At 48.3% G+C, this 12,289-nt stretch overlaps 1 protein-coding gene across 1 annotated transcript in view; it reads left to right on the forward strand.

Moving 5' to 3' along the window:
- The first annotated feature begins 322 nt into the window (after positions 1 to 322).
- LOC117354965 (oocyte zinc finger protein XlCOF6-like) overlaps positions 323 to 12,289 on the forward strand; it is a 33,294-nt gene continuing 21,327 nt past the window's right edge. Inside the window, exons 1-2 of the mRNA XM_033932924.1 lie at positions 323 to 686; positions 1,127 to 1,253. Of these exons, the coding sequence (XP_033788815.1) occupies positions 663 to 686; positions 1,127 to 1,253 (151 nt within the window). The 5' untranslated portion in view covers positions 323 to 662. The remainder of the gene's footprint in view (positions 687 to 1,126; positions 1,254 to 12,289) is intronic.

The following is a 12,289-nucleotide window of genomic DNA, read 5'->3' on the forward strand; positions in this document are numbered from 1 at the left end:
CATTCTCTGACTTCCCCTCCCTCCTTTAACTCCTCCTCTCCCTGCCCCAGAATTATTCTGACCAATAAGAGTCAGAATAAGATAAAACTCCTCCCCCCTCTCAGTGTTAGTGGGCTGAACCCTTTAAACTAGCCTTCTTCACCAGTTCTTTTTTTTAATTATTATTATTCAATTTTTATTAGAATTTTATAATGAAAACAGAAACAATATAATCACCAAAAGTACACCACTCTCTACACCAGTTCTTTTCTGACCAATCAGCACTGAAAGGGGTGGAGCCGAGTAGAAAGCACCAGGACCCGGATGCTGCAAAGGATTCCCTCCCAGTAAGACTCTTAAAGCAGCCTCAGGGGCACAGAAACTTCTCTGCAAACGCCTTCGTATTCTAATGAGCTTTCCTTGTGACGCACGAAAGAGAACGCCCCGCCCCCATCTGCCATGAAATGCTTCCTGCACTGGGTGTTGTACAGTTCTCGCGTCTCTCGATCAGTGTGAAGCCCCACCTCCCCTCTGTGACCTCATCAGCCTGCGCCCAAAAGGAAACGAGCCTCAGAGCCCCAAATCTCACTTCCTGTCCTTTGTTCCTTCTTCCGACACTGCAAGAAATAAACCCTCGACCACATTAATTTCTAATCCTGCAAACTACAAAAGCAGAGAGCAAAATGCCTGCAGAAGCTTCTGCCCAGGTGGGAGACTCCCCCAACTCCTTCTGCCCTGGGATGTTGCAGAGTCAGTCCTGGGGCTGAGGAAAATCACTTTGGGACCCCCCTGAGGGGAAGGAGAGAGATCAGGAGTCTCAAAGGGAGATTTTGGCTGTAACTGGTTTTTCCTGCTATAGTCCTGCTTTGGGACTGTCAATTATGTGGCTGCAAATTATATACACAGAGAAATCTCTTCCTCTGCCCTAATGAGAGCTCTCCTGAAATCTAACCCTCCTCTGGGGTTGTGTTACAAATATCTTCTTCTGTCATGCTCAGCCCCAGCACTGGGAGGTCTCCTGAAAAGTAACCCTGTTCTGGGACTCTGTGTTATGTAATTGCAAATTATGTATACCCGGCATATTTTCCGCCAGCCCTGGGAGGCCTCTTTCTGAAAGTGCTGAGTGTGTTTCTGATTTGTATTTCAGATGCAGGTGACATTTGAGGAGGTCGCTGTCTCTTTCTCCCAGGAGGAGTGGGAGTATTTAGATGAAGAGCAGAAGGAGCTCTACAAGGAGGTGATGAAGGAGAATTATCAGATCCTGATCTCTCTAGGTAAGAGATAAATTTACATGTTTATTAGCAGTAGTGGGCCATTATTATAAGGACAGTTTTAATTACTGTATAGAGTTATACAAGATATACAATGCACTCTGTTATTCAATACAATGCCATTCTTACTGTAATGCCAGTTATTCAATATTATCAGTTGTACAGAAAGAGAATGTTGTCGCATGGGCGATCCTGACAGTTTATTGCAGGGGTATGGAACTCCAGTCCTCGAGAGCCGTATTCCAGTTGGGTTTTCAGGATTCCCCAAATGATTATGCATGATATCTATTTGCAAGCACAGCTTTCAATGCATATTCACTGGAGAAATCCTGAAAACCTGACTGGAATATGGCTCTCGAGGACCGGAGTTCCCTACCCCTGGTTTATTGTATAGAAATGTTTTCAGTTTCCTTCCGAATTTTAGGATGAGAAACGATGGGGATTGTATGAGGAGTGGAAACTGGTGAAAGGAAAATGAAAGTTAAATTTAGGTTGCAGTGTGGTTTCTTCTAAGTGGTATTAAACAGAAGGCTGGGGGAGAGAAGGGAAGGCGAGAAATAGGAGGTCAAGAGCTCTTTCAGGATGAATCATACAGCTGGACACTAGAAGAAACAGCACTGCCCAGTGGATTTCTGGACGCAGGCTGGATTACCAATGACTAGAATTGGGGGTAGGCCGTAGAGAGCCACAGTCTGTCATGTTGGAGTATTGCAACAGAGGTTAGGTGGGTAGTGGGGGAGGATTTAGAAGATTAGTGGTGGGGGGTTGAATTGTATTAGTAACTTAGGCCTCCTTTTACTAAAGCTTGGTGTCCACTATGTGTGCCACGTGGCCCAGAGGTATAAAACAGGACACTCAACATTTAGCGTGAGCTAAGCTTTAGTAAAAGGACTTCGTGGTTGTATTTATGAACTGTTTGTATACTGTTCTTGATATACAAATGTGAATAAACATGAAAAAAAAATGACCTCCTGAAAACACAAAAATGTGTCTGATACCAATGAACAGAAATCGGACACCTCTATGGGAATTTAAGGAAAGACGTTGCTCCTACAGCTAAAATACGAGAGCTAAGCTGTGGGAATATTATCAGATGGAGATTGTAAGAAAGCAGAGGGGACCTGTGTATCGGGCATTATAAAACATCCTGACTTTCCCCCTCAGAATCCCGTAGAATCTTCTTATCAGGCAACTAATACAGTTTGGAAATTGCAATGAACTCACTATCTGAAAACCCAAACATTTCAAGAAAATATTTTTTAATCAGCTCATGGGTAAAAGCAGCCTCGTCTTGGGAAAGTTAAGAATCCGCATCTCTTGGATCTTAATTGGTCTTTGAAAATTGCCACTTATTGTGTTACCAGACTTTTATTTGAGCTCCACCAAGTCCTTGTACAATCCCACCTTATTCCTGGACAGGTGGGTTGTGTATCCATACTCGCCAGATGACTTATAGGAAGCCTCAATTATTCAGTCTTCAGCCCCTCCCCTCTTACCTTAGGACTGCCTCCAGGGAAACCAGTTCTCTTCCTATAAGCCAGACAGAGGAAGCTTGTCTTTCCTGCTTGTGTTTATTTTTTTCTTAAAATCAGTGTTTTCTTCGTTAGTGCTGCAGAGATTCTCCAGAGGGGATGCCTCTGACTGCAGGAGATCACAGATTCTGTGGAAAATCAGTTTCCAGGGGGTTGGCTACACTGCAGTGCACCCCTTGAAAGGCCTGCCCCTTCAATTCGGGGCTCAGGGACATTTCCCTTGGGAGCTTGCTCACCCTAGGTTCATCAACTAGTGGGTCTGAGCACAGGCTGAGTGGCTCAGTGGAGGTGCACCTGGGATCAGAGCCCATTGCATCCCTCCGCAAGGTCACGTCCACGCTGGTGTCCAGTGGAGGCAGGGGTCCTCGGTTATTGATGCTGGACTGGAGGGGCAGTCAGAAGATCAGAAGTCTGTTTGTACACTTGAGGCAGAGGATCTCCCTGTGGACTATTTTGCTTCCTTCCATCCAGTCTCCCAACACCTCATGGCACACAGTGAGTACAGCCCGTTATCCCAGGACAAGCAGGCAGCATATTCTCAACATGTGGGTGACGTCATCCACAGAACCCCGTAGCGGAGAGCCTCGCAATCAACTTGCTTGTTGAACTTCAAAGTTCGCGAGTGCCACACCGCGTATGCGCGAGTGCCTTCCCACCCGAGTTAGGGCGCGCGTCTCCTCAGAATCTCAGTTCTTGTTTTTCCGTGGAGCTGAGAAGCACCTGTTTCTAGCTCTGCCCAGTTGTTCGTTGCCTTCTCACACCGCGGCTTTGTTTCTTTCTTTATTACTTTTCCTTTCAAGTCGCTGTGTGGCGCATGTAAAAAAACAAACAAACAAAAAATCCCTTTGTTTCTTTCTTCCGTTGACCGGCTTGTGCTGCGGCCCTAGCCGTGAGTCTTCGTTTTGGCTGCGGCTGTTGTTTTCTTTAATTTCCCGGCTTGTTCTGAGATTCAAACGCTGTAGTCACTGTAACCGTGCGGTTTTTTTCTCACTGACCTACACCATTCGTGTCTTAACTACTTAGGACCCGACCACTGTCCTAAGTCCGGCGCAACTTTTCAGAAACGGACTCAAGACTTGTTGGGTCCACATTCACTTAACTTTTCAGGGTCATGAAACCGTCTACTGAAAAGGCCCCGTCCTCGACCCCGTCAGCGGCCTCGTTGGTCCAAAATGATGGAGTCCGTCTCAATCCAGAATGGGACATCGGGCGTTTTGTGTTTCCAGGCACCACTTGCACATGTAGTACCTACCTGTTTGCCTTCCCCTCCCTGAAGGGCTGTGTCTACAAGAGATTCCTTGATACACTGTCATTCCAAGCTGGCAAATGGAATAAATGTCTAACCACCATCATTTCAAGTGTATCCTCCTACCAATCCTTCAGGAAATCAATTAAAACCTATCTCTTTGATAAATTTCTCTGACCCCTCCCTACCTTGTTACATCACTGAAATACCTGCTGTACCTCTGACTTATTTCTGGTTATACCCAACCTCTCTCGCCCCACTAATGTAATTGAAATTTGTTCCAATGTACTTGACAATACTTCCTGTAACATCGCTGTATATGTACAGTCTCTTCCTCTGTAAACTGCTCTGAACCGCTTGTGGTATTGCGGTATACAAAATAAAGTTGTTATTATTATTATATTTAAATTATGGCCTCAAGAAATCAGACCATGTAAGCCCATATTTCAGAAAACTACACTGGCTGCCTGTGGAAGCAAGGGTCATTTTTAAGTTTGCTTGCCTTTGCTTCAAAACCATGACAGGCTCATCCCCAACCTATCTGTCCCACCAATTTGAATTCCCAGGCACAACTAATACACGCAGTACCTACTTGTTCGCTTTTCCATCCCTTAAGGGCTGCACCTACAAGAGATACCTCGACAGAACACTATCTTTCTAAGCAGGCAAATGGAATAAATGTTTAACCAACTTCATATCAAACGCACTCTTGTACCAAACGTTCAGAAAATCAATAAAAACCTATCTCTTTGACAAATTTCTCTGACCCCCACCTCAACCTGATGTGCTCCCAATACACTTCCAGATAAACCTGACTAAACTTAGCAAGCCAATGTAAATTTTGAAAGTTCGCTGTAATGTCGCTGTCTGTATACTGTCTCTTCCCTTGTAAACCACTTAGAACTGTTTGTGGTATGGCGGTATATAAAAATAAAGTTATTATCATCATTCATCACATGGAGCATTTGTCTCAATCAGGCCTCGAATCAACATCCATTCGAGTCCATCTCAGTGCAATTGCTACTTGTCATCAGCTTTTAGCGTGGAAACCTTTATCCGCTCATCCTGTGGTTTCCAGGTTTATGAATGGTTTGTCAATGTCAAACCACCTCTTGAACCTCCTCCAGTAATTTGGGATCTCATTGTTGTTCTTCTTCAACTGATGCAGCCTCCATTTCAACCAATGTCTTTGGCTCATCTCAACTACCTCACTGAGAGAGTGGTTTTTTCTTATTGCTCTCGCGTCTGCTCGCAGAGTCAGTGAGCTCCACGCTCTAGTTGCAGATCCACCTTTCACTTTTTTCCATCATGGCAAGGTGGTCCTTTGTACACATCAACAATTCTTACCAAAAGTAGTTTCAGAATTTCATATCCTCCAATCCATTCTCCTTCCAGTGTTTTTTTTCCAAAGCCTCATTCTCATACTGGAGATTCAGCTCTTTCTACTCTGGACTGTCAGCGTGCTTTGGCCTTCTACTTGCAAAGGACTAAGCCACGGAGATCTTTTCTTCAACTATTTGTCTCCTTTGAGCCAAACAAGTTGAGACATCCAGTTGCTAAGCAAACCATCTCCAACTGGATCGCTGCTTGCATTTCTTTCTCCTATGCTCAGGCTGGTCTACATCTGCAGAGTCGAGTTCCAACCCATAAATTTAGAGCCATGGCGGCCTCAGTAGTTTTCCTTAAATCTACTTCTATTGAGGAACTCTGCAAAGCTGCCACTTCTGCCTCGGTTCATATATTCCCCTCTCATTATGGTCTGGATGCTTTCTCCAGAAGAGCTGGCCTTTTTGGCCAGGCAATTTTACAAATTTGTTCTTCTAAATTGGCAACACTCCCACCATCCCATTCTGGTTAGCTTGGAGGTCACCCATATGTTGAGAATATGCTGCCTGCTTGTCCTGGAATAAAGTACAGTTACTTACGTAACAGTTGTTATCAAGGGACAGCAGGCAGCTATTCTCACAACCCACCCACCTCCCCGGATTGGCTTCTTAGCCAGCTAGCTGAACCGAGGAGATGCTGAGGAGACACGCGCCCTAACTCGGGCTGGAAGGCACTCGCACATGCGCGGTATGTCACTCTCGAACTTTGAAGTTCTACAAGGAAGTTGCTTGCGAGGCTCTCCGCTATGGTGCTCCGTGGATAACATCACCCATCTGTTGAGAATATATGCCTGCTGTCCCTGGATAACAACTGTTACGGTAAGTAACTGTACTATTCAGAGAGTTGGGAGTCTCCAAAAGTGGGTTTTAGACATTTTGAGAGTGAGATGTAGTACTCACACCCCTAAAATCGCTGCTTTTTTGGGGATTACTGTGCTTTTTCTGAGCTATTTTCTCATGTAAATTGCACGGCAGCCATCTTGGATTTTTTTCTATATTTGAATTTAAAGATATTTTTATGCCCTTACAAGCTTAGTTTTGGCAAGATAACCATTCATATGGACTACGCAGGGTGGGGTACTTCTAATTCATGGCTTATTTGGGGTGGATGGTTGTCCAGTGAGGGACCATGTTCATGTGTGCTGCGGCACGGGAGGGAGGTGAAATTTCATCAGACAAAGTCACCTCGACCTCAGAAGGGGGTCCTGATGCCATTCCTGACATGGGGGTATCCGAAAAAGTAAAAATTGGACCCCAAGGACAACACACTTGTGGCTTCTGCTATACATAGCCAGCGTCTGTGCCACCTGTGTGCCACCTTGCAGGACATAGGTATGGAACTTGGTCTTCCCATGGCTTCTCCGTCTTTTGCTCCGTTGTTTGATGCTGATGCCATTGATGCCTTTTGTTATACAGGCTGGTATTTCTACTGCGGGGGACACTGCCACTCTTGTGCATCTCCTTGATCAGGATCTTGGTGAGGATCCTGCAGTGCGGCGGATTTTTCCAGCCCACACACCTGGTTGATATGATCTCGTAATCTCTTCAGGAATTGAAGTTGGCCTGTGACCATTCCAACATGGCGTCCTGTTCTCTCATGAGTGACAAGAAGCCACAGGCTGTTTCTTTTCTGGACTATCCTGATTTTGTCAAGATGTTCACAGACATCTGGGAAGTGTTGGAGAGTTCCCTGAACAGCGACAAGGCCATGTCCAGACTTTATCAAATGGTGGCCACCTTCAACTAATGTTCTGAGTCTCCAAAGATGGCTTCTTCGGTGGCATAGGTCAGTAAGCACCCTTCTTTGCCCAGTGATGGTGGCGCCGTGTTCAAGGATACGTAGAACATTAGGGTAGATTTTTTACTCAAGCACCTCTCCAACTCGGCAGTGGCCAGCCTTAAGACAACAGTGGCCTCTTCCTTTGTGGTCAGAGCTTGTCATTCTAAGCTCCGCCATGATCCGGATTAGAGAATGACAAGGGGAAAAAATCTGTCTCCGTCACTGCACCGTCCCCGGCCCACCATCCCCTTCACCGCCATTCCCTTCACCGCCCCATCACTGTCACTGCCATCCCATTCACTGCTCCGTTACCGTCACTGCAGCATCCTTACAAGCCTCAGTACTGCAATATTTAGCTTATTCCTTCCTTATAAATCAAAGTTCTGGCTGCTGAACTGGAGAAAGAGATGGTCAGTTGGCAGGGCTTTGTTTATAAATTTTTATCAACACAAATAATATACTACTTTATCCTGAAGCAAAAAAGAAATAGAATTTTTTTTTAATTCTACCTTTATTGTCTGGTTTCTGCTTTCCTCATCTTCTCATTCAATTCCTTCCATCCACTGTCTCTCTTCTCTCTGCGTCTTCCATTTGCTCTATTACTGTGCCTCTCCCTTTCTCCCCCCTTCCAAATTGGTCTGGCACCAATCTTCTGCCCTCTGCTCCCCCCATAGTCTAGCATCTGTCTTCTTCCCTGCCAGCATCTTCTCCCCACTCTCTCTTCCCCATTTCCCTTCAGTGTCTTCTCCCACTCTGTCTTCCCCATGTCCTTTCAGCGTCTTTCTGCCCCCTTTCTCTTCCCATGTGCTTTCAGCGTCCTTCTCCACCCCCCTGTGTCTTCCCCATGTGCTTTCAGCGTCCTTCTCCTCCCCCCCTCTGTCTTCCCCATGTGCTTTCAACATCCTTCTCCCCATTCTGTCTTCCCCATGTTCTTTCAGCATCCTTCTCCCCCTCTGTCTTCCCCATGTCCTTTTCAGCGTCCTTCTCCCCCCTCTGTTTTCCCCGTGTCCTTTCAGCATCCTTCTCCCCCCTCTGTCTTCCCCGTGTCCTTTCAGCGTCCTTATCCCCCCTCTGTCTTCCCCGTGTCCTTTCAGCGTCCTTATCCCCCCTCTGTCTTCCCCGTGTCCTTTCAGCGTCCTTATCCCCCTCTGTCTTCCCCGTGTCCTTTCAGCGTCCTTCTCCCCCTCTGTCTTCCCCGTGTCCTTTCAGCGTCCTTCTCCCCCCTCTGTCTTCCCCGTGTCCTTTCAGCGTCCTTCTCTCCATTCTGTCTTCCCCATGTGCTTTCAGCGTCCTTCTACCCCCCTCTGTCTTCCCCATGTGCTTTCAGTGTTCTCCCCCCTCTGTCTTCCCCACGTGCCTTCAGCGTCCTTCTCCTCTCCATTCTGTCTTCCCCATGTGCTTTCAGCGTCCTTCTCCCCATTCTTTCTTTCCCATATGGTTTCAACATCCTTCTCCCCACTCTGTTTTACCCATTTCCCTTCAGCGTCTTTTCCTCTCCACCCCACATTTCCTCCTCCCTGCCCCTTACCTTTGTAGCGCTTTCACCCCCCTCCCCCCCCCGGGCCCGGTCCGACAAACCTCTCTGCCCTTTACCTGTGGCCGGCAATATCTAAACTACCTTCTTACAGCAGCTGGAGCGTAGTAGTTGCTTTATGGCTGCCGTAAAGGTCGTCTCTGATGAAACTTCCGGTTGCGTCAGAGATGACCTTTACAGCAGCCACACACAGCTTCGACGCTCCGGCTGCTGTAAGAAGGCAGTATAGACTCGCAGCCACAAAGGTAAGGGGCAGGGAGGGAGAAAGGGAGCTGTTTCAACTCGGCGGCGGAGGGAAGGAGCGTGATAGGTGACCGCACGTGTTCCCTCCCTTAACTGCGGGGACAAGGCCATTCACCATGGGGCTGTGAATGGCCTTATCCCCGTAGCCATGGTGAAAACAGGTTTTTCCTCACCGTTTTGGCGGGTTACCTGCGGCTACCGGTGGGTAACAGCCACCGTATCATTCTCTAATCCGGATACTATTGTGGTCCAGGATCTCGTTTTTCTGAACTTTGGTATGGATTATATGGCAGATGCTCTGTACGACATTTTCAAGGTCTTCATTAAGCTCTTCACCTATTCCATTTCGGCACACAGGATGTTGTCGATCTAGCAGTGGTCCGGGGACTCCTCTACTAAGGTGACCCTAAGCAAGTTACCCCTCAGAGGGCAATTGCTGTTCGGCAAAGGTGTGAATGACCTGATGGCAAGTGTGCAGGGTCACAAGCCCAAGGTCTTGCTGGATAATCAACTACGGTCTTCCAGGGGATCATGGCGCTCTAGTTTTCATCCCCCCAGATGCTTGTGTTAGTACTTTGGGGGCAGCAAAGAGCAGTGCTCTGCCCCATCAGGCAGGCAAAGATTCGGGGGTTCACAGCATCAGCAGCCATCTGGGAGCTGTCCTGTGATGCCTCCCACGGATCAGATATCAGTTTCCAGAATTTCTAGTGGATTGGCAGCCCGTTACCTCAGACAAGTGAGTCCTGGAGGTCCTCAGGGATGGCAACAAGCTGGAATTGTATCATCCTCTGCATGGGTTTTTCCTGGATTCCGCTGCAGGGAGACCGGAAAAGTGGGCCAGGTAGTGGCCACAGTGCAGGGGCTGCTGGACATTGCGGCCATAGAGCACTTTCTGGAACCAGACTCTGGCTCCAACAGATGCTCAATTCTTTATAGTGCCAAAGAGGGGCTCTGAAGACTGGAGGCCAAACCTGGATCTCAAAACGGTCAATGCGGCTCTCATGGTGCCTTGTTTCTGGATGGATATGCTGCGCTCAGTTATCGCCTTGGTGGCTCCAGTGGAGTTACTAGCTTCCCTGGATCTGACAGAAGCCTATCTCCACATTCCGATCATTCCAGATCATAGAAAATACCTGCAATTCCATGTTTTACAGGAGCACAACCAATTTGTGGTGCTGCCCTTTGGGCTGGCGACTGCGCCTTGGATGTTCAGCAAATGATGGTGGTAGTACCTGCTCACCTAAAAACCTTAAGGGTTCTGGTTCACCCGTATCTCAATGATTGGCTCATTTGTGCCCTTTCCAAGGCCAAGGGGTATCAGGCGGTTCACCAGGTTGTACAACTGATTCAACACCTGGGTTGGGTGATCAATTTCCCAAATAGTCACCTTGAACCGACACAGGACTTGGAGCACCTGTGGATTCACTTCCACATGGGAGTCAGCAAAGTGTTCCTGCTGGCAGAGTGCCAGGAGAAGCTCCCTCAGCTCATCAGAGCTTTTCTGGCCACTTCGGCTCCAACGGCCTGGCAGTATATCCAGGTTTTTGTGTCCATGGTAGCAATGATGTAGTTCCTTGATCCAGAGCTCACCTGTGCTCGCTGCAGAGCACCGTGATTACCCACTGGAGTTTGCAGCTGGATCCATTTCAGGTTTGCCTCCCGTTGATGGCGAAGTCTCGGAAGGTGGTTGTGTCCACCTTCTCTGGCCAGGAGGCTCCCTCTTCGGATCTCTGAGTGTATTATCCTGACGATGGATGCTAGCCTCTACAATTGGTGCGGGATGCCTGACCAACCTGGTTCAGGGTCGTTTGTCAGCCTCCAAGCAGAAGTGTCGATCATTCGCTTGGATCTTCAGGCGATCAGGCTTGCTCACTGCTTTAAGTGCTGCCTCTATATTCTAACTGTGAGGGTCTTCTCGGACATCGCTGCGGTGGCTTACATCAATCAGGGGAGCACTTGAAGTGCGCCTCTGAGTGTGGAGGCCCAGCTTCTCTTCTGTTGGGCGGAAGCTCACTTTCTGGTGATCTCAGCTGCCCACGTAGCTGGAGTGGACAATGTCCAGGTATATTATCTCAGCTGTCAGACCCTGGATCCTGGGGAATGGTCCCTGTCCCAGAGTACGTTCAGCTACATAGTGGAACATTGGAGTCATCCAACATTTGACCTCATGGTATCGGCAGGTCTCCAACCATCTGTTCGTTCTGGTGGGTCTGGCCCCCATTGAAGGTTACTATTTCCAGATGGATCTGTAGGGCCTCTGCTTCAGTTGCCCTGTCTGACCTGGAATCTAAACCTGGTCCTCTTGTCTCTTAACTCGTCTGTCCATTGAGTCCCTAGACCGGGGGTCGGCAACCTGCGGCTCCAGAGCCGCATGCGGCTCTTTTCCACCTTTGCTGCGGCTCCGGTAGTGTGTCACGCAGGCATGCACCTTAATCCAGCGTCGCGGCGGGAAATAGCCATGCTGAGCAGTGAGCTCAGCACATACACAGATGAAAGCCTTGCTTGCTGATTGGTCCGGCGGCCCCGCCCCGCCGTGCCGCCGTACCAATCAGCAAGCAAGGCTTTCATCTGTGTAGTGCTGAGCTCACTGCTCAGCATGGCTATTTCCCTCCGCGACGCTAGACTTGTAAGGTGCCTGAAAAAGAAATCATCCTGGCCGGGGTCGGTGTCATGCTCCGGAGATCTACAGCCTTCCTATCTCCCTCTCCCTTCTACCTGCTTCCGGCCACATCCCCTGCTCCGCGACTCTCTTCGGCAACTCAGCAGCAGCTTCTGACGTCGGGGCCTACCCTCTGCGAGTCCCGCTTGTTTCAACTTCCTTTTTCCACAAAGGCGGGACTCGTAGAGGGAAGGCCTCGATGTCGGCAGCTTGTCTTGATCACCGCTGCTGACGAGTTGCTGAAGAGAGCCGCGGAGCAGGGGGGTGTTGCCAGGTGCAGGTAGAAGGGAGAGGGCCAGATGCAGGACTCGTGGGTGAGGGAGGAGAAGAGAAAGAGAGAGGGGAGGGAAACAAAAGGAAATCTTTCATACTGGGCTGGGCCGGAGTGGAGGGAGGGTGGAAAGATTCTAGCTACAGGGTGCAGTAACAAAGGAAATGGGGGGGGGGAAGCTGAAAATGGAGATAGTGACACAAAGAAGAGAAAGGGTAAGCAGGACCTATTGAATAAGGATAGAGATACAGAGGGGACATGAAGAGGAGGTGAAATAGAGACATAGAAGTAATGCTGAAAAAGTGTGTGTGGGGGGGAGATAAAGACATTGAAAGGGCAAATGGTGAACATGGCGTAAAGATAAGGACAGAGACAAATGAAGATTCTGA

The sequence above is a fragment of the Geotrypetes seraphini genome, chromosome 2 (genome assembly GCF_902459505.1).
Source record: "Geotrypetes seraphini chromosome 2, aGeoSer1.1, whole genome shotgun sequence".
NCBI classification, from domain to species: Eukaryota; Metazoa; Chordata; class Amphibia; order Gymnophiona; family Dermophiidae; genus Geotrypetes; species Geotrypetes seraphini.